We start from the raw sequence: 24962 nt of genomic DNA, 5'->3' as shown, positions 1-24962 counted from the left end.
CACAGGGCAGTGTGGATCCTGCCCTTCCCTATGCATCTCTTCCATTTATTGGGGGACACATCCCCTCCAGCAATACCACAGGGCTCCTCCAGATCCATGAGCAGAGCCCCATCACAACTCCATAGCAATGCCCTGGGACAGAGAGAAAGCACTAAGGCACACCCCATGTTCCCCACCACCCACCCCACCCCACCCCGCGTTTGCGTTAATAATTGAATGCCAGTCTGGGGGACAATGATTTATTTAAAGGAAACAACATGTTAACAAGAACACAATCTGATCCCCAGCCACAGACGTCTGCTTTATTAGCACCTCTGTCCGAAAGCAGCGCCCCGGAGGCAAACAAACAAACGTGGCAAATAAAACCCTCCTTTGGAGACACGCTCAGGAAATTACCATGTAAAAGGGGGGGAAAAAAACACAAATACACAAAAATAGAGGGTGGAGGCACCGCTCCCACGGTGCTCACAATCAGGGATGGAGCGCTTGAGGTGAAGAATGTGCAGAGCTGGGAATGGGACAGCCCCTCGGGGTGATGATGCTGGAGGTGCATTTTGGCCAAATCAACAGATATTTTGGCCAGATCGTGGATATTTTGGCCAAATCACGGATATTTTGGGCAAACCCTGGACATTTTGGCCAGAACCCGAGTATTTTGGCCCCATTCCCAGCATGTTGGCCAAACCCATAGCACCTGCCACCCCCCCAGCCCTCAAACTCTGCTCTCCGTACCACTGGGGAAGCCGCTGCTGCGCCGTTTGCTGGTGGGGAAACGGAGGCAAACCGAGCAGCAAAGCGACCAGACCCTGAGGACGCCCCTCTGAGCTCTTTATCCTCGTGCCTCTGCCCGGTTGTGAAATTCTCTTTCCATCAGCCAAGCAGTCCAGAAGTTACTGGCAGAGAGCGGAGCACGAGCGCATGAGCTGCGTCTCCTCGGGAAAGCGGCTCCTGCAGCGCTCTGCAAATCACCGTGCGCTGAGCGGGCGGCAGCGGGCGAGCAGCACCCACCGCCCCCCCCCTCCCCCTTCCCTTCCTGGGGCCGTTAATTGCCATGGAATAGGGGTCACAGCGGCGGGAGCACAGGCAAAGAGCTCCCACGTAATTGCTTTACAAGAAATAATAATAATAAAGAGAGCGGCCGCCGCTCTGCAGGCTCGGCAGCCCGGTGTGGCTGTGGAGGGAAATCCACCTCCTGCCCGCGCCGAGGTGCTTTGCAGAGCTCGCAAATTATTTCTCCATCCCGGTGAGAAGAAAGCAGAACCCATTTCCCTGGTGCACGGTGGGCGCAGGGAGAGGAATGCGGCCCCCAGGGGCCCCCACCCGAGGAGACAGAGGGGACCCGGTGGTGTCACCAAGCGCTGCGCCCGTGCAGACCGGCCAAATCCCCCACGAGTCGCCTAACGAGCTCTTCGTTAGCCATTCCGCTCCAGCGCGCAGCTCGTAATGAGCAAAGGCGAACGGCTGCCTCCAAATGGGCTCTGGAAGCCGCTCGCAGACATTAGGCTCTGTATAAATATCGTTATGATTGTTATTATTATTGGCACAGATGGGCTTTCATGGACCGCCGCGCACCGCGGGAGTTCCTGTTCTGCCTCCGGCGCTCGGCGAGGGGGAGAAAACAAATTGCTGATGCCAACTCCACGAGGAGAGCGGGGGTGCTGAGAGCCCGGCCACCAGCTGGGGGGGTGGGCACCGTGATGGTGACCCCCGAGGCCAATGGGGGCACGTGCAGCACAAGGACGGGCTTGCAACGCTCAGCCCACCCCATCCCGATGGGGGCTGCGTCGGTGGGAGCCGGGAATCCCCCCCCCCCCACCGTCTGCCACTTGTTGGTCCCTGCGCTGTCCCCATCCCCGCTGCTGGCAGCTCCTCCATTGCGCTCCATCAGCACATTCCTCTCCTCTCCCCCCTGACCTCTCGCCCTTTCCTTTGCGCTCCACGAACTCCCGCACGTTTCCTCCCCCCCGCGCCATCTTTTCTCCTCCCCGAATTCCTGCGGGACGCGGATCCCGTCCCCCCAGCCCCCCCACCCCTCCCAGCGCCGAGGGAAGGGGCTGTGGAGTCTGGGACAAGAGGACGGGCTTTGGGGAGCTAGAAGGTTTCTGTGTCCGGCCGGACACGGCATCACAGCGATCGTCCCCACGCAGCTGCCACATCACCCACGAGTGGCTGCGGTTTTAATTAAACACCCCTTCGCTCCGCTCCTTTCATTGACGTCTCCGCTCCCCCCCCCCCCCCCCCCCACCGGCGCCCCGGCCCGGGACTCCCGGAGGCACCAGGGGGCAGAGCGGGGCCGTCATCCGCGATCCGGGGCGGGGAACGAGCGTTCGGGATGGGAGGGGGGGGTGAGGAGAACTAAGCTGCAGCCCCGAGTGGGGCTGGGGGGGGGAAGAGGGGAAGAGGAGTAGGAGGAAGAGCCCCCGAGTGGAGAACAGTGCCCACCGTGAGCCCCCTCCGTATGGCACAGAGGGTAAACCCAGAGCGCAGGGAGCAGGCTGGGGGGTGGCAGGTCTGGCAAACAAGCAAATAAGTAAATAAGTAGGACTAATAAATAAATCAAACGACCTAAATCGGTGCTAGAAATCCCCGCTCGAGCCAAGGAAAGGGCCGCTCTGCGCCCGGCCCCAGTGCTGCTCGCCTCCACCCTTGGCACAGCCGCAGCCCGGCGGGCGCAGGAGATGCTGCTGACTCAGGCAGCCGCGCTGGTTCCCATTTGCAATGTTTTCTTTAAAACCCTCAGGGCTAGAAATTCTATTAAAAAAAAAAAAAGAGAGAAAAAAAAAGAAAGAAAAGAAAAGAAACCCAACAACAACAGCAGCCAAACATATATATATATATATATAAAAATCAAACCCCAACCATGAAAGCTGAAGCTTCTGCCTCTACCCAGAGCTTAGCCCGCTCCGCTCTACTTGGAAAGCTTCCCTTCCCCGGAGCCTGCAGGCAAGAGGATTTTTGGAGCCGCTGATATCCAGGGCCTTCAGCTGCGGCTTAGAAAGTTTTCAAAGAGGAATAGAGAGGGAAGGATCAGCGCGTGGTGAGCGGGGAGAGGTGAGGCCGGAGCAGGGGGAGGCAGGGGGGGGCTTAGCCTGCAGCCCCCTACCTGGGTGGGAGCTGGGGGTCCTAGAAGGGGGGGAGCTGGGGGGGGGCCCTAGGGGGTACAGAGGGTCTTTGGGGGGGAGGTGTGAGTCCTGGGGGTGTACTGAGGGGTTCTGGGGAGTCCTGGTGGGAGTACTGGGGGTCTTGGGGAGGTCCTGGGGGGAGATGTGGGTGCTGCCAGACCCACGCAAGTGCGTGCCACGCTGTGCACACCCACCCAGCAGGCACACACGTGTGTGCTCACAGACACGTGCCCTCCCCAACACGCACACACGGGCTGCACGCGCAGCCAACACACACGCACGCTGACACGCGTGTGCATGGAAAAGAACAACCCCCAACCCCGCGCTCACACATGTGCTCACACCAACATTCCTGCAGCACCGGGCAGACGCGTGCACACACCGACATGCGTGCACACACACGCACACGCATGCACGCTCGCTTCCACACCAACACGCGCGCACCAACATGCCTCCACATGCGTGTACACATACGCACGCATATCCACACACCCGCAAACACTCCGAGCACCGCGCAGCCCCCGCCCTCCCGCTCCCCCTCCCCAAAGTGTCCCGAGTCCGCCCCCGGCCCGGCCCCGCCCCGCCGGCAGCGCGCACTCCGGGGCGGCGCGGCTCAGCTCGGAGCGGCACGGAGCGGTTTAGCACGGAGCGAGCGGAGCCCGTGGCCCTTCCCCGGCCCCGGCCCCGGCCCCGGCCCCGGCCCGGCCGGGCCATGCTCTAACGGCGGCGGCGGGGCCGAGCGGGGCGGCGGGGAGCGGGCCCCCCCCGCGCCCCGTGCCCGCAGCGCTGCCGGGACGGGAGCATGCGGCTCCTCTTCCTCTGCCTCCTGACTCTCGCTGACTGCTACGGGCAAGGTGAGCACCGCGCTCCGGGAGCTCCGAGCATCGCGTACCGGCATCGAAGTGCGCGTCCCAAGTTGCAGCGCACCGCTCCGGCCCCATCCCGGTTTGGTTCGGGCCCCCATCCCATCCCATCCCGACTCTGCTCGGTTCGGCTCGGGTCCCCATCCCGGCTCGGCTCGGTTCGGCTCGAGTCCCCATCCCGGCTCGGCTTAGTTCGGTTCGGCTCGGCCCCATCCCGGCTCAGCCCGGGGCTTTGCTCGGGGGTTGGACCGCGCTTCAGTGCACCGCGCCCAACTGGGATGCGCCTGCGGGGGTCCCGAGGCCACGTCCTGCGGAGCCCCCGCGCGGTGCTGGGGGAGCTGGAGGAAGAGCTGAGGGATCCCCCCGTTATCGGGTCTCGGTGCGTGGTTCTGCCCTTCTCCGAGGCTAAGCCCCTCCGGTTGGGTCTCGGTGAGGGTCGTGCCCCCCTCCCCCCCCCCCCCCCCCCCCCCCCGTTTGGGTCGCGCTGGTGCCCCGCGGTGGGGGTCGCGCCCCCCGTGTCGGGTCCCAGAGCGGCGATGGCGGTGAAGATGAGGCTCGGGGTTGATTGGTGCGGGGAGCTGTCGGCGGGGGGAGCCAACCCTGTGCACCCCAGGGAGCGGAGGGGACCCATTACGGGGTGATGTGTGCGGCCTGGCCGTGGTGATAGCAGGGGAAGCTGTGCGGGGGTTACTGTTTGTCTGTCCATGTGTATAGGGGCAGCAGGGACCCCCCCACCCAGGCAGCCCTCAAGGAGCACAGGGTTGGGGGAACGCAGCACACCTCCATTCCACTGCTCACTTTATGGGGTTTGCTGCAAGCCACAAGCTCCCCCCTCCTCCCTCCCATGTCCCTGCGTGACCCCAGAGGGCCTTTGGGGGGAAACTGAGGCACGGGGGCTGCTTGGCCAAGGTCATGGGGAGTGAGGGGTGCAGAGCTGGGATGCAGCCACGTGTGCACTGAGCTTGGGGGTCTCAGCCAGGGCATCCCCCCTTCAGAATGGGGAGGGGGGGGAGGGGGTAAGGGCAGTGGCCTGCACCACACCAGCCCTGCACGGCCTCCGGCTCCTTCCCTGCTGCAAAATCCAATCTAATTTTTAATTAAGGGGGCGGCGTTGCTAAGATGCCAGGAACAAAAATGAGTCGAACCAGGGTTTAAAAGGAGCATGCAAAGCCTCTTAGAGGGCTGGGGCCGTGGGGGGGGGGGCGTAGGGGGGGGGGGGGTCGATCCCAGACTCCCCCGCGCAGGGCTGGGGGAAGAGCCGCGGGGCTCCACTGCCCTCCCAGGAACAAAAGCACCCGCGCTCCTGCTCTGTGCCATGTGCTGAGGGGACAGCGAGGGGATGGAGGTGGCAGCACCCCACCAACATAACCACACACCCCCCAGTCCCATCATGAGCCCCCCTGCGCTCCCACCACTGCCCAATTCTGCTCCCCCCCCCCCCCCCACCCCCAGTCCCACAGCAGAGCAGGGAGATGAGGGGGGCAAACCTGGTGCCCCCCCCCCCTACTCCATGCCAGGCGTGTGCATTCTGGGGGGTCGGTGCCATTCACGGAGTTCCACTCGCTCACACAAAGATGTTGAATGGGTTTCATCACTCTTCATTTCTCACTAAATAATTTTCTGTATCTTATCTAAATGAAACCCATTATTCTTCCCCCCGTTTCAATCACTCGCTGTGATTGCGCCTCAAATTGAAATATTTATTCATTTTCTGGGCGATTCTTCTTCTCTTTCTCTCAGTGGGTTTTTTTTTTTTTTTCCTTTTGGTTTTTTGGTGTTTTTCTTTTTCCCTTCCATTCCCCTCTCCTGAGAAATTGAAACAGTGGAGATGTTGCAGCGAGGGCTCACCTGGGGTTGGGGGCAGTGGCTTGGACTCCCATGTGCCATGGGGGAGTCTGGTATATCCACCCCATGGACAGGAGTGGGACTGGATGCTATGGGTCTCTGTGCCTGGGATGATGATGTGGTTGTGTGGGGGAGTTGGGAAGAGTGGTCCCACTGTATGTGCCCCAAGGTGATGCCAGCAAGGAGGAATGCCCCCCTCCCTCATCAGCACCCACATCCCCAGGGTATGGGGCAGGAGGGATGGATGGTGCAGGGCACAGGGCTGCTTCCTTGTGCTGTGAGCGGGGTGAGGTGGCTGAAACCCAAATGTGGCCATCTGGGAGGGCTCGGAGGGATGCTAGGGATGGTGGTGGGTGCCTGCATGTGCCTCCCCTCCCACCCTCCTCTCATCCAGGCTCAGTTCCCCACGTGCTGCCAGGGCCATGATGCCATACCCTGGTGCCTGTTGTGTGCTGCCGGGCAATAAAAGCCCAAGATAAAGCAGCAGGAAAGGAGGGTGGCCCTGGGCCCGAGGCTGGGGAATGCCCCAGCACATGGCATCATCCCCTCCATGGGCTGGGGGGTGCTGGGCTGCCCATGGAGCAGAGGAGCTGCTGGTGGCTTTGTGGTGCTCTTTTGCCCACCTGCAGAGCACTGTGTCTGCTGTCTCCTGCATCCCCTCGGGATCACCATGACTGTCCCCACTGCCCCCTCCCGACCATGTCCCAAGAGCACCCCAGGGAGGAGACGGAACCTTGGGGGGGGGAGGGGGGAAGAGGGTGACTGCAGAGCACAGTGAGGGGGCCCTGGGGGTGGCCCCTGTTCTCATCACCTTCCCGTGCCCGCAGTGCCCTTCAGAAACCCATTGGGCAAATTGGGATCAGGGCACCCTGGGATTAAAGGGCTTAAATGCAGGGGGAGGGGATGAATATCATGGGAGAATATCATGACCCCTAGTGCTCCCCTGGCCCCACAGGGCTCCGTAGCAGCCTTGAGGCCAGTGGGATGGATCCTGCATGGCATCACCACGTTGTGCCAGGGCTTGCCCAGGCTACCCATGCCAGGGCTGAGCCAGCTGCTCCCACCTGGAGCTGAGCTTCATGGGCAGGCAGCATCCCTGCCCCAGTGCCAGCCCTGATGCAACAGCCACCAGCAGCACCTGCAGGGTCTCCTGGTCTGTCTATCTGTCCCTCCATCCATCCACCCAACTGCTGTGAGCTCTGGCATCCAACTATCCTCCTCTTAGAGGTGAGATCAGGGTCGTTGGCCCCTCCGCCTGCTGCCCACCACTAATTACATCCACAGCCTTTCATCTGAGATCGATCTAATCCTAAGCCAGCTTTCTTGCCACCGTGACCCCACCTGGGCTGCTCCCATGGTGCCCACCCACCCCACTGAGCGCATCCTTAGGGACATCCTGGTGGCACTCACCTCTCTCTGTGGGGACAGATGGGGCTGCCACCCCCCCAGGAGTCCCAGCAGTGTCCCCTGTGCCCATCCCTGGGTGGGGATGTGGTGTCCCTGAGGCCTTGCTGCCTCTGTCCGTGGCTCTGTCCGTGGGCACTCAGCCCCCCGCCGTGCTGCAGCAGGGGGATTATAGCTAACTCTCCATAAAGATTCCCCTAATTGCTTGCCTTACCTCAGGTTTTATCATCAAAGCATCCGTTATTCCCTCTCTAGCCTCCTTTTCTTTTTATTATCTCTTAATTAATCACTCCAGCTTTCACACTTACCAGATAATTACAGTCTCCTGGGCACACGGCTCATTTTCATAACCTCCTGCTCCCAGCCAGGGGTGGGCACGGCGCGGGCAGGGACTGGGGGACAAGGAAGGGGTGAGGACTGAGGGGCACAGACCACGGGCACAGGATTAATGTGAGGGGCAGGGGACAGAGAGGCAGGGACCAGAGGCAGGGGATGGTCCTACGTTGGCCACGTGGCTCCTCGTGTCACCCGGCAGCGCTGCGCCCACACCTGGGCACAGGTGGCCAAGTGGCAAACCCATCCAGATGTCACAGTGATGAGCTCCAAGGTGTCCCTGTGCCGGTGCCAGTGTTGGGGACGCAGTGGAACCCCAAGAGGTTCAGGGGAGGAGGATGATGGGATGGGCAGAGTTAAGGGGATGTGGGTGCGGGACGCAGTGCTGGGAGTGATGGATGGGATGTGGTGGCGGTGCCACATGAGCGCCGGGCACGGTAACTGCTTGGGGACAGTGGTGGCAGGGGCTGGCCCTGCAGTGAGGAGGGTTTTGCTCCTCAAACCCCTTGGAAAAGGGAAGGGAAAGTGGGAGCGGGGCCTTTTCTGCAAGGGCTGGAACATAATGGGCTGCCAGCGCTGCCATGGCAACGGGCGGATTATGATCCAAATGGAAATCAAAATAAGAGAGGGGGGGAAAAGCGAAAGAGTGGAGTAAAGGAGGAGGGGAGGAAAAACAACTTTTATTTCAAATCGGAGAGCGGTTGTGTGCCATGCGGAGGTTGCCATAGGAACGGCGGAGAAAAGGAGCAGGGCCGGGTGTGCGCGGGTGTGCAAGGGAGTGGGTGTGCAAGAGCTCATGTGGACGTGGAAGGGAGCACAGTGGGATGTGCAAGGGGTGCGTCGCGGAGCATGTCGCCACGGGCAGGGCGCCGCTGGTGGCGCTGGGGATGGGGACTTGCAAGGCTCTTGTGCTGCTCAGTCCTCCTCCTCACCAAATGCCCCTTTGCAGCGTGCAGGACCGCAGATCCGAGCTGGGCTCCGTGGTGCGGGGATTTCCCAACCTCTTGGAGCCCTTAGGGGGCGGGAGCGGGGACGGGGACGTGGTTGGGGGCTGCGGGAGGGGGGGGGGGGGGGGGGGGCTGGTACTGGTGTTCCTGCGGACCAACATGGGGACAGGCTGGGGACAAGGGAGAGGGGATAGCCTCTACCAGGGGTGCTTGCTGCAGTGGGGAAACTGAGGCACGGAGCTGTTTTCCCCAGGGACGACCGCAGGGCTCTGCAGCTCAGCTGAAGCAGATAGGAGGGGGGGAGGTGTGAGGAGTGAACCCCCAAAACAGAGCCCTCCTAAGAGTGCTCCCCACCCCGCTGGCAGCCCCCACCGCTATGGGATTGGGGCCGGGCGCAGGGAGCCGAGGGTTAAGCGCTGCTTTTCTTTCTCTCCCTGTCTTCCAGAGAGCCTTGGCAGGAAATTCCTCAAATTCCAGGCTTGTGGGATCATTGCTGGGCTCTGACCGCAGGAGCGCAGCCAGCGCTGCTCCGGCTTCTCCTGTGCGGGGCCGTGGTGGGGGTTGCAGGGCCCCCCCCTTCGTGCCATCCCCACCGCCCTCACCCCATGGGGACCCCAACTTCAGGGCTGAGCCGTTGTGGTGCTGCGGGCAACAAAGCCCATGGGACCCCCTGGTGTCACCACCCCGTGGGTCCCCCGCAGACCCCCACCCTCACCCAGGACCCCAAATCCCCACAGAGTTGGTGTCAGGAGGGGCTGAGGTTCCTGTGCATGGTTTCCCATTGGGATTTGGGGGGAAGAAAGGGGGGGGTAGGGAACACAGGGCTGTGCAGCTGGGGCACACCGGGGTCCCCTCATCCCTGCAGCTCCAGGCATGGGGTGGGGGCACAGCACACAGCCCCATGCCCACCAGTTCCCTCCCAACACCATTTCCTCACAGAAGAGGGCTTTTATGGGTGCACCCTTTGCCAGGTGTGAATGTTGCATGCTGCCAGATCCACCCCACAGCAGTTGGGGGGAAACTGAGGCAGGGCTTGTGCCCCCCATGGCCGCTCTCGCTGTGCCCTGTGCCCGAGTGGCACTCGCAGCTGCTCATCCCAATTCAATGCGACTGATAATCCCATTATTAGGAGATGTCTCATTAAGACATCTGTAACGAGCCTTCGTACCAGCAGCTCAGTGGAAGGCTGCCAGCCCTGTTTCAATATTTTCTCCCCCCCATTAATGATTGGTTTTTTTTTTTTTTGTCCCCCCCCCACTCCTTTCCCAAAGAAGGAGTCCCCTCCCCCCAGCATGCACACGCAAACAAAAGTCTTAATTAGACATTGTTCCTAACAGGGATATTACACAAATTAATTAAACTCGAGCCAATAAACAGCCCTGCTCCATAATTCTGACAGCCCCAAAAATGAAGAGGAAATAACGAGGGCAGAGCTCTGCCAGCTCTGTGTGTGCCCATGGGTGGGGGCTGGGGGCACCCCAGGACCTGGGGGGGGGGGGGGTGACCCTGGTGTTGGGGGGCACAGCTTCAGTGCAGGGCTTTGTTTGGTGGCAGAGCAAAGGGCAGCGGGGGGGTGAGGAGGAGGAGGGGGCTGGGGTTCAAAGGCTGCGTGGCTCTGCTGGGCTTGGGGAGCATGCATGTGGCTGCACACACATGCACACACACACATGCACAAGCATGTGTACGTGAACATGGCTTGCACTTTGCACTCTTAGCTCTTACAGCACTTGGGTACTCCGTGCAAGCTCACAGCTGAAGCATGTGCACACATGCATGCTCCTGTGTAAGCACTCTGTTGCTGTGCATGCGCATGCATGCTCATGCAGCTGGTGCAAGCATGCACGCACTCTCCAGTGCAATCATTATACTTAGTGCACACACTCACGTGCAAGCAAATGTCTGGTGCATGCACACACGCACGTGCACACTGGTGCAAGCACACGTGTGGTGCATGCACATGCACGCTTCTGTGCAAGCACACATCTGGTGCACACCTACATGTGCACCGCTGTGCAGTCCCAGCAGATAAGTGCACTCACACACGTGCACACTGCCGTGCTGACACGCAGCCCCCACTCTGCACCCCCCGGCCCCACAGTCTTTGTCTTTCTGCCTGGCTGCCCCCTTTCAGGGGATGAGGGCAAAGAATGGCGCTGGGGCTCCTCTATGTGGGGCAGGTGGGGGGGGACAAAGATCTCCAGGGCACACGGGGGGGGGGGGGGGGGGGGGTCTCAGGGATTCTGGGGACACAGCGGTCCCATGGAGTGGCTGTGTGTGTTGTGCCTGGGGGGTTCCTATGGGAATCCTTCATTGGGGTGCTGCCAGGATCAGCCCTGAGTGCAGCATCGAATGCCACAGGGCAGCAGTGCGGCTCCAGAGGACTTCCAGTGGGGTCTTCCTGGAAGCTACCGTGGGATGGATCATTTTGGGACAGCAGCAGCATTCTCAAGGAGCAGCGATGGGGTTCCAATGGGATAGCAATGGGGTTTCCATGGGGAAACCAATGGGATTCCCATGGGGATGTGAGGTTCCTATGGGGCACAAACCCCCTGGACAGTGGCAGCTGAGAGGACAGCCCCATAGGGACATGAGTCCCCCCCACCCCCCCCCAGCTCATTTGCCATAATGCAAGCACGCAATTCATTTATTTGGTTCTATATTTTCTCCTCTCCCTGCCCAACGCTGGTTTATATTTTATTGGCATCTTTGCTGCACTGAAAGTAATGTAATTACGAGGGGAATTTATATGTTGTTTCGTAAGTCGGGAGTTCATTTTTTTTTATATTATTATTATTAGGTGGGGAATATTTAAGGCTCCTCGGGAACAAAAAATAGAACCCAATTCCACCGCGTCATCTCCCCTGGTATTTATGCCTCTTCCCAACGAGGCTTTAATTGAAAATCGCTCCGTATGTTCCCAGCACTGTGTCTGATCGTGAGCCATTGCCTCATCCCCATTGCTGATGGCATTTATGGGGTGCCAGAGCCATCCCCTACATATTTCCTTCGCTCTGCTTCTTGGGCACCCCCTCTCCTTGTGCTGTCCCCGTGCCTCAGTTTCTCCATTGGGGACCCCCTCTCCATGCACTGTTTCTATGCCTCAGTTTCTCTACTGTTTGCCCCCTCTCTGTGCACTCTATGCCTCAGTTTCCCCATTGGGGACCCCTTCTCCGTGCACTCTTCCTCCTTGGGGACCCCCTCTCCATGCACTCTCTGTGCCTCAGTTTTGCCATTGCAAACCCCCTCTCAATGCACTGTCCCTATGCCTCAGTTTCCCCATTGGGGACCCCCTCTCTGCACACTGTTTCTATGCATCAGTTTCCCCATTGAAGACTCTCTCCATGCACTGTTCCTATGCCTCAGTTTCCCTACTGGGGACCCCCTCTCCATGCTCTGCCCCTATGGCTCCGTTTCCTCATTTGGGACCCCTTCTCCGTGCACTGTCCCCGTGCCTCAGTTTCCCCATTGGCGACCCCCTCTCCTCACACTGTTTCTATGCCTCAGTTTCTACATCGGGGACCCCCTCTCCGTGCACTGTCCCCGTGCCTCAGTTTCCCCATCGCGCCCCGTGGTGCCAGCAGGGTTATGGGGCCATGTGTTCCTCCCCCCCCTTCCCCAGCCCTCCTCCCATTGTCCCCGGCAGCGCAGGCGTCCCCGCGCCGGTGACACTGATGGGCTGTGACACGGCGGGAGGTGCTGGCTGCCCGCTCGGCGGCGCGCCGCCCGTCTCCTGCCCGCAAGGTAATCGAGGTGGAATATTTGATCGGCCGGGAAATGAGCTGCTAAATTTGTTGTGAGATTGGTGTCACAAGCAATCGCGGCGGCGCGCGGCGGCCAGTGGGAGCGCGGCGGGGGGCGGCAGCGAGGGGACACCGCGTGGTGGCACAGCTGGTGGCAATCCTCTGCATGGAGGGAGCACAGAGGCAGCCCGGAGCGGAGGTGTCCCCATCATGGAGGTGTCCCCAGTGTGGAGATATTCCCAGTGCAGTGATGTTCCCAACTGGATATATCCCCAGTGTGGAGATGTCTCCAAGCCAACGATGTCCCTGATATGGAGGTGATTCTATGTCCCCAGCTGCAGTGATGTCCCCAAGGCAGAGATGTCCCCACTGCAGTGATGTCCCGTGTGCCCCATGGGAACACCCCACGGGTGGCGAGATCAAGGTTATGGTGGCCGGGGCATGGGGAGGACAGCAGGGACCCAGCGTGCCTGAAGGTGGTGGGGAGGAGGGGAACCCATCTCCTTCTCATTTGTTTTTATAATTTCGCCTTTTAAAAAATGAAAATAACTGGAGCATCCCTTCCCCGGAGAGCTGTGCCACCACCGGCAGCAGGAAGGGGGGAGAGGCACAGAGCAGCCCCCACCACCTCCTCGTGTCAGGGGGCCACCCCAGGGCCGCCCCCTGGGGATGGCAGTGAGTGGCCGGGAGGACGAGGCCCCATCCCTGCCATCGCCCCGGTGCCTCCCAGCCCGGCGCTGGGCGCATGCCAGAGCTGTGCTGCCGTCACTGGGTGGCAGAGAAATAGTTTCCGATACTGTGGGACGGGAGCGGAGGGAGCTGTGAGGGGGGGGGGGGGGGGGGACAGGGAGAGAGATTGAGGATGGGGATGGGATCAGGAATGGAGATGGGGACAGGGATGAAGATGGGGACAGGGATGGAGATGGGGACACGGATGCTGGCGCAGGGGGTGCTTTGTAGCCACTGTGAGATTCAATTACAGAGGAATTAAAAGGTAGTAATATTCAATTAATGTCAATCAGAGATGGATTAGAGAGAGGAGATGTCCAAGGGCTTGGATGGGTTTTGGTGGGGTTGGACGTGAGGCTGATAAAGGAGCTGGGGGACGCAATGGGGCTTCAACCCCAAATGGTACATCTGGCACCGAGACCCCCACACCCCACACCGTGTCCCCGTGTCCCCACATCCTCATGCCACATCCCAGAGTCCCCATCCCCACCACCTGCCTCTGGCTGCTTTAGCGTTAAGCGAAGGGGAAGAAGGAGAGGAAAATAGAAGAGGGCATTGAGTGACTTCAAACACGGAACGGAAGCGGCTCCTCCTGCCAAGATGCTTTCAGAGCGCGCAGCTCGTGCCGTGCCGGGCAGCGCTGTCGTGCTGCGGTAATCGCGGCGGAGCAGCCTCATAAATTGTGGATGGCAACGGGGACCCTCTCTAGCAAATACCACTCTGCTGGCTGTGAGCTGTGGGCGAGCGCTCTGCCGGGCTGGGATCGTGCCCACATCCCCATCCCACTGCCGTTGTGTGATGTGGGGACGCAGCGTGAGTTGCCTGAGGGCATCCCCAAAGCGCACAGAGCCCCATCCTGGTGTTTGTCCCTGCTCCCTTCTTGGGTTTGGGGCTTCAGGTGCCACACTGTGCTTGGGCACATTAGGGGCTGTGTCCTTGAGGCCACAGCCACCAGCCCATGTCCCTGCCCAGCTTTAGCAAAAAGCCCCAAATTGCCGGAGCTGAAAATAGCTCCCGCTCAGCAGATGGGGCGGGAGAACGGGGAAGTGCCAGCCTCGATCACGTCTCCGCCACTGCGTCCCCACCAGGCACAGCACCCGCCTGGGCAGGATGGCACCCGCAGGCCATGGTCACATCCCCGGTCTGGGGACGCAGTGACATCGCTCGGGGCTGAGCTCAGCCTTAGCCTCGGTTTCCTAGCAGTGTGGCCTCAGTGCCGTGTGGGGCATTTTGGGGCCGGCTGAAGCGCTTGCGCTTTTTTCCATCCCATTGCTTTGTGCTGGGTGACAAGTGGCTGCAGGCAGTGACAGCGCAGTGACAGCGTGGGGGAGAGGGGACAGGGATGGGGATGGGGACAGGGATGGAGGTGGGGATGGGGAGGGGGACAGGGATGGGGATGGGGACGGGGATGGGGACATGGATGGGGAGGGGGACAGGGATGGGGATGGGGACAGGGATGGAAGTGGGGTCAGGGATGGGGATGGGGACATGGATGGGGATGGGGAGGGGGACAGGGATGGGGATGGGGACATGGATGGGGAGGGGGACAAGGATGGGGATGGGGACAGGGATGGAAGTGGGGTCAGGGATGGGGATGGGGACATGGATGGGGATGGGGACATGTATGGAGATGGGGACTGGGATGGAAGTGGGGTCAGGGATGGGGATAGGGTCAGGGATAGGGATGGGGTTGGGGATGGGGATGGAGGTGGGGATATGGGTGGGGTGGGGGACAGGGATGGGGACAGGGCAATGGCCCCCTCCCATCTCTCCCTTTCCACTTGGTTCCAGGGCCACAAGGCACCAAATCCTCTTTTCTCTCCTGCAGAATAAAACCCGCAGAGGGTTTCTATTTTTTTTTTTCCTCCTAGTGTTCCCCCCCCCCCCCCCCCCCCCCCCAGTATAAATAGAAGCGAACAACTTGGGAAGAGGAAGGGGGGAAAGGCTTAAATTTAAAAGCAGTGAGAAGAGGAAGGGGAGGAGGGAGAGAGATAAAATAATAATAATAAAAAAAAAACCTCTAGCGCGGAGAGATTTAGCTCCATCTGAAAGCTGTCAGCGCGAATAAAAAGCTTTTCTTTGAACCCTGAGTTTAATAGCGAGAGGAGAGAGAGGGAGATTGGAGCACCAGCCCCAGGGCTTAATCAGACCTTCATTTGATAAATAGAGGCAGACAGGGCCGGGCGTGTGGTTGGGTCCCCCGGTCCCTACAGAGTCCACGCGTGTCGGGCACCCACGGGTGTGCAGGGCAGGGTGCGTGCCCGGCGCCCTGCGGCTGTGCTCGGTGCTCGGTGAGAATGTGGGGGCTGCGTTATCGCGGGGTCAAGGACCCGCACCGAGGGATGGGGCTGAGCCTCCGCCCCCCCCCCCCCCCCCCCCCTCCCCGCATCGCCCCGCTGCAGACTAAACAGCGGTGGGGATGGGGACGGGCACAGGGACGGGGGCAGGGTGGTGCCGTCCTTCCCGCGTTTGCACACGCGCGTGCACGCAACGTGTCACCCTGTCACCCCGTGGTGCCCAGGGTGATGCGTCTCTGCTGTCTGTCTGTCTGCCTGCCTGTGCCCCCCCACCCCCACCCCACACCGCTCCCTCCTTCCCCCACTCTCATCCTCCCCCGCGCCCACCTCTCCAGGCACCTTCCTCTTTGATCTCCGCTCTGCTTCTCATCCCCCCCAGCTCCAGCCCTCCCCCCTCGCCTTTCCCATTCTCCTTCCCTTTATCTCCCTCCTGCCTCCTGTCCCTGCTCCCGCTCCTCTCCCAAAACGCTGTCACGGGGTGGGGGTGGGCACCAGGCAGGGACATCGGAGTGTCTCCAGGTCCCCCTTCATGCCTGGGGTACCCCTTCCCCTGGTGCTGGGGTATCACATCCTGAGGGCTTTGGGGTGCCTCATGCTGGGGTTTTGGGGATGCTGTGCCGTGTTGTGTCATTCCATGCTGTGCCGTGCCGGGTCTGACGGGGCTGTGCAGACAGAGGCAGGGCCGGGGACTTAGCAGCTCCGTTATCAGCTGCTCGCTCATCCCCAGAAGGGATTTCTGCCTCCCCCTCTCCCACTCCACAGCGGAAATCATTTGAATATTTTAGCAGGAAGCTTACGAGGGAGAAGGCTAGTGCGGGGGAGAGGTGCTCCCCTACCACCCTGGGGGGGCGAGATGTCCCTTGTCCCACTGAGCAAGCAGGGAATGCGGTGCCCTGGTACCCAAGCCAACCCCCTGTGCACGTGTGACACACAGCCACTGGTGTGTGACAGAGCCACACGGCGTGACACAGAGCCACACGCGTGTGACACAGCGGTCGATGTCCACATGACGACCGCTACACTACAGGGAGGTGGCCTGTGGGGCTAAGGACAGCTCTGGGGACACCAATGCCACCGTCATGACGGAGCACTGGACAGCGTGTGGCACATCCCAGGCTGTGCCCAAACCCCACTCTCTGTCCCCAGCGGCGCAGACACGGTTCGTGGAGGAGCCTGAGGACCAGACTGTGGTGGCTGGGCAGAGGATTGTGCTGTCCTGCGTGGTGCTCAACTACTCCGGGATCGTGCAGTGGACCAAGGATGGGCTGGCACTGGGAATGGGGCAGGGCCTCAAAGGTGCGTGGGGAGAGCTTGGGGCTGGGGATGGCACTGCAAAGGAGGCTCTTGGCATTGGGGCTCCCATCGCCATATTTCCCAGGATCAGGTGCTCAGCTCTGCTCCTTCCTCTGTGCACCAGGATCCCTGTGTGGCCGGGGTCCTGAACATATTGGGGTCCTGAATATGTTGGGATCCTACATGCAGTGGGGTCCTGCTCACCCTGTGGTTCTGCATGCATTGGAATTTTGCAAAGATGGGGGTCGGATTGGGGTCCTGAATGCAGTGGGATCCCTGCACACTGAAGACCCCACATGCCCTGGATATGCCCCACATGCTGGATCCACACTGCCTGCCCCAGCCCTGGGGACTTTGGGTTGGAAGAAGGGCACGGAGGACCCAGCACCCTGCAGCATGGGGTCCCTGTCCCCTTGGTGCCAACCCTGCTGTCCCCACAGCCTGGCCACGCTACCGCATCGTGGGCACGGCCGACTCAGGACAGTACAACCTGGAGATCAGTGATGCTGAGCTCTCCGACGACGCCGTCTACGAGTGCCAGGCAACCGAGGCCGCTCTGCGCTCACGCCGGGCCAAACTCACCGTGCTCAGTAAGGAGCAAACTCCCCAACCCTCCCTGATCCCCTGGGTCCTCCCACCACCCCCCCCCCCCCCTCTGAACCCCCCAGGCAGGCGCGGGAATGCTGCTGCTGCTGCTGCCGCTGCGCTGCTCCCTCCCCTCCCTCCCGCAGCCTGGCTCTGCCATTATCTTTAATGCCTTAATCTATATTCACGCCGTGGCTGAGTTACGGGACCTACGAGTGCAGTAACTTTGATTTCCCTGACTTTTGTGTCTTGTTAAAAAAAAAAAAAAAAAGAAGAAGAAGAAGATAAGATGCCGGAGCTGCAGCGGAAATGTTGCATGAATGGGGTTTTGGGGTGGATTTCTTGCTTTTCTTAATTTTTTTCTCTTTCTTCCCCTGGCATTGAAATTCCCATTAGAGAGGAGGGTGATAAAAGGCAAGCAAGCAGGAGATGTGGCTGGGGTACTGAGCAGCACACTCTGCCCACCCCACAGCCCCCATGCAGGGATCCCCTGACACAAGAGGTGGCACAGTGGGGCTGGGGGCCACCTCCACCCCTGCTGAGCTCAGGGGGTTCCCCTGCATCCCCTTCCTCCAGACTGAGGCTAAGATGGGGCAGGACTGAAGGGTTTCAGGTGGGGGTACCCAGATAGGGGGTCCCAGGTATGGGGTCTTAGCTGGGGGTCCCCATCACCGCAGCCACTGCTCCTCCCATTGCTGCCCATCCTATAGCCACACAGCTCCACCAGACACCCAGTTCCTATTTGCATCATTGCAGCCAGCTCCTCATGGTTGTTTGCAAACAGTCAGGCCCTTTCAAGTGCATCCACCTCTGCAAGCACAGTACGAATCCCCCCCTGCCCGCCCTCCCCCAAGCTCCCCAGTTCCCTTCCTGACACCTTCGCTTTTCCCCTAATAAATCAGGGTTTGCACTCCCCACCCCATGGGAAGGTCTCCGATGTCCCTGCCTGCATCTCATCCCCTGTCCCCTCTGCAGTCCCCCCCGAGGACCCCACCATTGACGGAGCCCCCGAGATCCTGCTGCGTGCAGGGACCCCCTACAACCTGACGTGCCGGGCACGCAGTGCCAAACCCGCTGCCACCATCGTCTGGTACCGCGATGGGCTGCAGCAGGACGGAGCCATCACCACCACGGTACTGCCATCCCCTCGGCCCCACCGCGTCCCCACACGGAGCCGGAGCTGATGGGGACTGTCCCGTTGTCACTGGCAGGAGGTGCTGGCTGACGGCAAGCGGGAGACGACCACCAGCCTGCTGGCCATCAACCCCACCGACCTGGACATCGGACGCGTCTTCTCCTGCCGCAGCACCAACGATGCCATCCCTGCTGGGAAGGAAACCTTTGTCAAGCTCAACGTGCACCGTGAGTCTGCCGTGGGCGCGAAGGGGATGATGCCGGGTGGCACGTGGGTGGCACTGGGGCAGAGCAAGGAGTTATCAGGATGTTGTGGGGTACCATGGGGACCCCAGCCCCGTGGTGCCGAGCTGGTGGATGCTCACCGCGCTGCAGGCGGGGCTGGGCGGGCACTGCGCGGTGAACACCGACCTCCAGTGGCGGCTGAGGGAAGGCACTGCCCGGCTGAGCCAGCGCTGTGTGGGGATGCTGGGTGCTGACATCTATAGGGAGGCTGGGTACCCGAATCTATCGGGGATAATGGGTACCCAGTTATGATTGGGAATTCTGGGTGCCTACATCCATTAGGGATGCTGGGTGACTGCATCGAGAAGGGATGCTGGACACCCAGATCTAGCATGGATGATGGGTATGCACGCCAGACAGGGATGCTGGACACCTAGTTCTAGCATGAATGGCGGGTACACACATCAGACAGGGATGCTGGGCACCTGTCTGGGCAGGGTTGCTGGGTAGCCACACATGGCAGTTTTGGGGCACTCTCTTCGCACTGTGCCATGCAGTGTTGGGCTGGGGGATTCTCCCCTTGCTCCCTCCCTCTGCCATGCCGAGCTCTCCTCAGCTCTCACGGTGGCTGCGCCCACCTTCCTGCAGATCCCCCGACTGTCACCCTGTCCATCCAGCCGCAGACGGTGCAGGAGGGTGAGCGGGTTGTGTTCACCTGCATGGCCACCGCCAACCCTGAGATCAAAGGCTACAGGTGAGGGCATGTCTGCAGGGGCTCACCCCGACCTCCATGTGTGATGGTGAGGTTGGGGGGGATCCTGACCACATTCTACTCCCCCAGGTGGGCCAAGGGGGGGGTGATCATTGAGGAGGCCAAGGAGAACAGGTACGACACGCAGGTGGACTACACCTTCTTCACGGAGCCCGTCTCCTGCGAGGTGCACAACGACATCGGCAGCACCAACGTCAGCACGCTGGTGGACGTGCACTGTGAGTGAGGCAGCTCCCGCCTCGACCCCCCTGGATGTTGCCCACCCCCCCCCCTCACCCCCTATCTCCCCCCAGTCGCCCCTCGCATCATGGTGGCCCCCAAACCCACCGTCACCGACATCGGCTCCGATGTGACGCTGACCTGCATGTGGTCCGGCAATCCCCCGCTGACCCTCACCTGGACCAAGAAGGAGTCCAACATGGTAGGGCCGAGCCAGTGGGGCTCAAAGAGGGGCCATACCCCCTTCTGGCCCCTGTGACCCCCACATGTCCCCACTCAGGTGCTGAGCAACAGCAACCAGCTGTACCTGAAGTCGGTGACGCAGGCAGACGCAGGGCAGTACATCTGCAAAGCCATCGTCCCCCGCATCGGCGTGGGCGAGCGTGAGGTCACTCTCTATGTCAATGGTGAGCAGGCAGTACGGAGCCTAACGCCACCCAGTGTCTCCTTGCTGCCTCTAGGTCTCAGCAAGACCCCTTTGTGCCTCCCACAGGGCCCCCCATCATCTCCAGTGAGGTGGTGCAGTACGCAGCGCGTGGAGACCGTGGCAAAGTGGAGTGCTTCATTGGCAGCACGCCGCCACCGGACCGCATCGTGAGTGGCACTGCAGGGGCACACGGGGCATGGGGGACATCCCCTGGGGTGGCACTGACGCAGCCCCCCCTGCCAGGCCTGGGCTTGGAAGGAGAACATTTTGGAGGCAGGGACGCTGGAGCGCTACACAGTGGAGAGGACCACGATGGGCAGCGGGGTGTTGTCCACACTCACCATCAACAATGTGATGGAGGCTGACTTCCAGACCCACTACAACTGCACCGCCTGGAACAGCTTCGGGCCAGGCACTGCCATCATCCAGCTGGAGGAGAAAGGTCCCCGCACCACTGCCAGTGTCCACCTCCTGTCCCCTGTCCCCCAGCTAACCACCCATCTCCTCATCCCGTGCAGAGGTTCTGCCCGTGGGCATCATCGCCGGGGCCACCATTGGGGCCAGCATCCTTGTCATCAGCTTCCTCGTGGCACTCGCCTGCTTCCTCTACCGGCGCCGGAAAGGAAGTGAGTGGGGTTGGGGGCTGCAAATGTGGACAGGGATGTTATCCATGCTGAGCCCACTGCTGTCCCTAGGTCGGAAGGATGTCACCCTGCGCAAGCTGGACATCAAGGTGGAGACGGTGAACAGGGAACCACTGACACTGCATGCTGACCGGGAGGAGGATACAGCCAGCGTCTCCACTGCCACTCGGGTCATGAAGGCAATCTACTCGGTGAGGGATGGCTCACACTGGGGTCACAGTGCTGGGAGCACGGCTGGTGGCACCGGGGAGGAAACAGCCCATCTGTCTCTGTTTCTCCTGCAGTCGTTCAAGGATGACGTGGACTTGAAGCAGGACCTGCGCTGTGACACCATCGACACCCGCGAGGAGTACGAGCTGAAGGTCTGGGCCTGGTGTGGGAGCGAGGGATGGAGATGGAATGGGATGGGATAAGGATGAGGATAGGATGGGATGGGATGGGGAATGGGGATGGGATGGGGATGGGATGGGGAATGGGGATGGGATGGGGATGGGAATGGGAATGGCACGAGATGGAGATGAGGACAAGAACAGAGATGTTGTGGGAATGGGGACAAGGACAGGGATGGGAACATGGATGGGATCGGGAAGAGGAAAGCTTTGTCTTGTGCCAGCTGTGTGCAGGATGCTTGGAGGAGGGCAGGGCCAAGCTCCTCACCCTGCCCAGCCGTGCATATCACCCACCCTCTCTTCCCTGCAGGATCCAACCAATGGCTACTACAATGTCCGTGCCCACGAGGACCGCCCAGCCTCCCGCACTGTGCTCTATGCTGATTACCGTGCTCCAGGGCCGGGTCGTTACGACGCACGCCCACCCTCACGCCTGTCCCACTCCAGTGGCTACGCACAGCTCAACACCTACAGCCGTGGCCCTGCATCTGAATACAGTGCCGAGGCAGCAGCGGGCACTGGGGCCCCTCCGGGCACAGCAGGTGGTGAAACAGCCAGCCAGCTCTCCTATGAGAACTACGGGGGGCATGCTGCCTTCCCAGCCAGCAGTGGCTACGGCGGGTACCGGCTGGGCTACGGGCAGCCCACCAGCCTGGAGCGGGCACCCTACGATGCCTACGACCCCATGGGCAAGTACGCCAGTGCTACCCGCTTCTCCTACACCTCCCAGCACTCGGACTATGGGCAGCGCTTCCAGCAGCGGATGCAGACACACGTTTAGGGTGGGCGGAGAGTGGTGGGTGATGGGGTCCCAGTGACCATCCCCTGATATTCAGGGGCACATCATGACCCCCTCGCCCCACTCCTGCGTGCGCCGGGTCCCTTCTCTTCGAGCTTCCACTCCCCCGCTGGGATATTGGTTGTCTTTGCGGTACCTTCCCAAAGGGGTCCAGGGTGCCCTCCTCTGCTGGACCCCCCAGATCCCTCCCTGTCTCAGCTGGGGGGACCATGGAGCCCTCCCGATGGGGCCATGGCCCCGCCGGCACCACCCATCCTATGGCACATGGGAGATGCTCTGTGTGCATATACCATCTGTATGCACACAGAGGTGCTGTGCCTGGCTTCTGTTTTCTCCCTAAAATGCCCCATCCCAGCCTGTTGCCATTCCCTGTGCCTTGACTTTGGGGACGCCCCACGCTCAGGGTTGGCTCCCTTCCGTCCATCTGTCCGTCCATCCCACTACAGCGAGCTCAGCAGAGCCCCCATACGCACACCCACAGCCATGGGATGGGAGCCCTCGGTGAATGTATATACAGGTGTATTGGAGAGCAGGGCCGGGCTCACCCCTGGAGAGGGATTTTGGTCCCCAGATGGGCAGTGAGGGCAGCGAGGACCTCGATTCTGCTCAAAGCAAGGATTAGGGCTGCAGATGAGTGCAGTGGATTTGAGGCTTACAATGTGAGTGTGGAGGCACAATGCTGGGGTGGGGGTGCACCCCCCGTGGACCCTTGGGATTAGGTACGAAGCTCCCTCACCACCTGCTTGGCTCTGGCATAGGGAGGGGGCGAGCTCAGTGGCCCCTGTCCTGCAGAACTTCCTCCTCCCCCTCCTCCTCCTCGCTGCCCCATGGCACGCAGGTACGATTTGGCCGCAGGACGGTTTGGGAAGGGGCACGGCCGGGGGGTCCCCTACCCCTCCTGTCCCCATCGGGTTTAACCACAACCCCAAAGGTACTGTCAGGACGGTGCTGAGCCCGACCCAGCCTGAGCCCCCACCCCGGCTGGACCGTGTGCCATTTCTCGCAATGGTGCCTGATGTAACCCTGGCTGTCGCCCCAAATGCTGCACCCCACTATAGCAATAGCACCCCGGCAGCATCCCGCCCCGAAGCCAAGCTGAAGCTTTAAACTCCACTCCCCAGGGTGGGGGAGCGGGAACAGGACCAGGACCCCCCCCCCGGCCCAAAGGGAGCTCTGGGACAGGCGGCAGTGGCCGGAGCGTGGGGGCAAGTGGGTCCCCCTCCCAGCACAGGCTGTTGTAGACTCCCCCCCTAGAGACACGTATCTGTGACCCCTACCCTGCCCTCCCCCGAAACCCACCATTTTTTTATTTTCCATTTTCCTTTTTTTTAAATATTATGTACTATATTTTTAGTCTTAAACACGATATATTATATATATTTAATTTTTTTATATATATATATATAAATATAAATGTTACAAAAAAAAAAAAAAAGAAGAAACAACGGGGCAGCAGTTTGCCTTTGTTCTGCAGGAGCAGCACAGGGTGGTGCTGGGGGCTCTGCTGGTGGGGACGTGGGTGTTGGTGGGGATCAGGAGGATGCAGGGATGGGACGTGCTGGTGCTGACCCATTTTCTGCCAAAGCTTTTGGCAGGAGCCAGTGCCAAGTGGGGCTGGGCACGCTAGCAGCCCCTCCACACCCATCCTCACTGCGTTTTATTTCCCGCAGACAAGCCTGCAAACAGGCTCTCGCTTAATGATTTTGTTTCCCTACAAATGTAGCCTATTACTTTGTGTGTTTCCACGCCTGGTTTATTATGCATGAACCAGGCAATTTGCCTGCTGCTCCCGGGACCCATCTTTAAAACAAAAAGGTGCTTTGTCATTCTTAATGGCTTTTGCTGGAGCGTGGAGTGTGCGGTTGGTGGATGGATGGAAGCATGGGATGGATGCACAGAGAGATGGAGAAGAAGGGAGGGGGAGACATTAAGTTTCTTCACTGTCCATAACCCCTTTAACTCAAAGGCTGTGTTGAGGAGTGCGGCGTGGGCAGCTCTCCCCTGAGCTGTGAATCCACACCTGGAGATGAGATCGACTCCGAAATCCAGGCCCTGGGGGTGCTTCCACCTCACTAAGGAGGCAGCCGTGTTTTTCCAGGACTCAGCCCTCCCTCCTCGCAGTACAGCTCATTTATGCCGAGATGGATTCTCATTTATTCCCCAGGATGGAACGAGCTCACCGCCTCCTCAGCTCCACAGAAATCCCTCTCCTTGCTCTTCCTCCCTGCGGCCACTGCGCAGCTCTGCCTCACGAGGAGCAGGGAAGGGTGATGTTTCACTTTGCCTTCATTTGTGCTGAGCTGCAAAGAGGGAACACCTCCGCAGATTGGGGAAATAGAACTGGGTGGGGAGAAACTGACCTCAGTTCTGCTCACTGAAGCCCAGCAAAGCCCAAGGGTCATCCCCATCCCCTGTCCCATGCCCTGGAGACACGGAAGGCCAGGGTGTGGGCTGGCAGCATTTAGGGGCAGCCTTGGGAACTGGAGTTCCCCAAATACGAGTTCCTGGCAGAGCAGCAGCCCCACAGCCCTCATCAGGGCTTGAATCACATTCCCGTCTGCCCTGAAAACCACAAAAAAAGTGAAGATCTCACAAGAAAATCATCATTTGCCTCCCAGGGCTTGAGAATAGTGTGCTTTAGGCACACAGAGATGGGGTTCCCATTCCTGCCCTCACCACTGTCATCCTGGAATTTAATCTTCCTGCCCTCTGCCACCCAGCCCAGTGATAAAATCTGATCTGATTTCACTCCTAATAAATCAGCAGATTCTTGGAGAGCACTGACAGGAGAGCTGGGGAAGCCTCCACACAGGAGCCAGGCTGAGCACGGCTGTCTTGAGCCAAAATATGCTTTTTTTGTGCGTTTAAAACAGACACAGCACTACCACGGCCCTCTGAAATAAGTCCAAGGCCTGCAGATCCTGGCCGGCACCACAGGAGGAGAGACAAAGGGGACAGTGAGGTGCACGAGGGCTCCCCAGGGAGAGGGACCCCCCCAGGTGGCTCAGGAGGAGATAGCAATGAAGGGGTGATGGATGACACAGAGCCACCACACCCGGCCCTCGCAGGCCTCAGAACTCCGCAGCAGCGCCTCACGGCCCTCAAGCACAGCACACCAACCCGCCTACACCCCCGCCCCCAACTGGGCGGGCACTGAGCACCGCCCCCCACCGTGGGGCTATTTATAGTATGGGA

The 24962-nt window shown here is 60.4% G+C and overlaps 1 protein-coding gene across 1 annotated transcript; it reads left to right on the top strand.

Moving 5' to 3' along the window:
* The first annotated feature begins 3717 nt into the window (after positions 1-3717).
* KIRREL (kin of IRRE like (Drosophila)) lies at positions 3718-23593 on the top strand. Its single transcript, XM_423078.8, has 15 exons — positions 3718-3976; positions 16427-16576; positions 17014-17163; positions 18134-18291; positions 18370-18520; positions 19166-19271; positions 19359-19507; positions 19583-19710; positions 19789-19915; positions 20002-20102; positions 20179-20377; positions 20454-20561; positions 20631-20770; positions 20864-20941; positions 21279-23593. Exons 1-15 carry the CDS (start codon positions 3925-3927, stop codon positions 21747-21749), a joined length of 2268 nt encoding a protein of 755 aa, XP_423078.3. The 5' UTR covers positions 3718-3924; the 3' UTR covers positions 21750-23593.
* The last annotated feature ends 1369 nt before the right edge of the window (positions 23594-24962 follow it).

The sequence above is a fragment of the Gallus gallus genome, chromosome 25 (genome assembly GCF_016699485.2).
Source record: "Gallus gallus isolate bGalGal1 chromosome 25, bGalGal1.mat.broiler.GRCg7b, whole genome shotgun sequence".
Lineage (NCBI taxonomy): Eukaryota > Metazoa > Chordata > Aves > Galliformes > Phasianidae > Gallus > Gallus gallus.
This window is presented reverse-complemented; position numbering and strand designations above follow the sequence as displayed.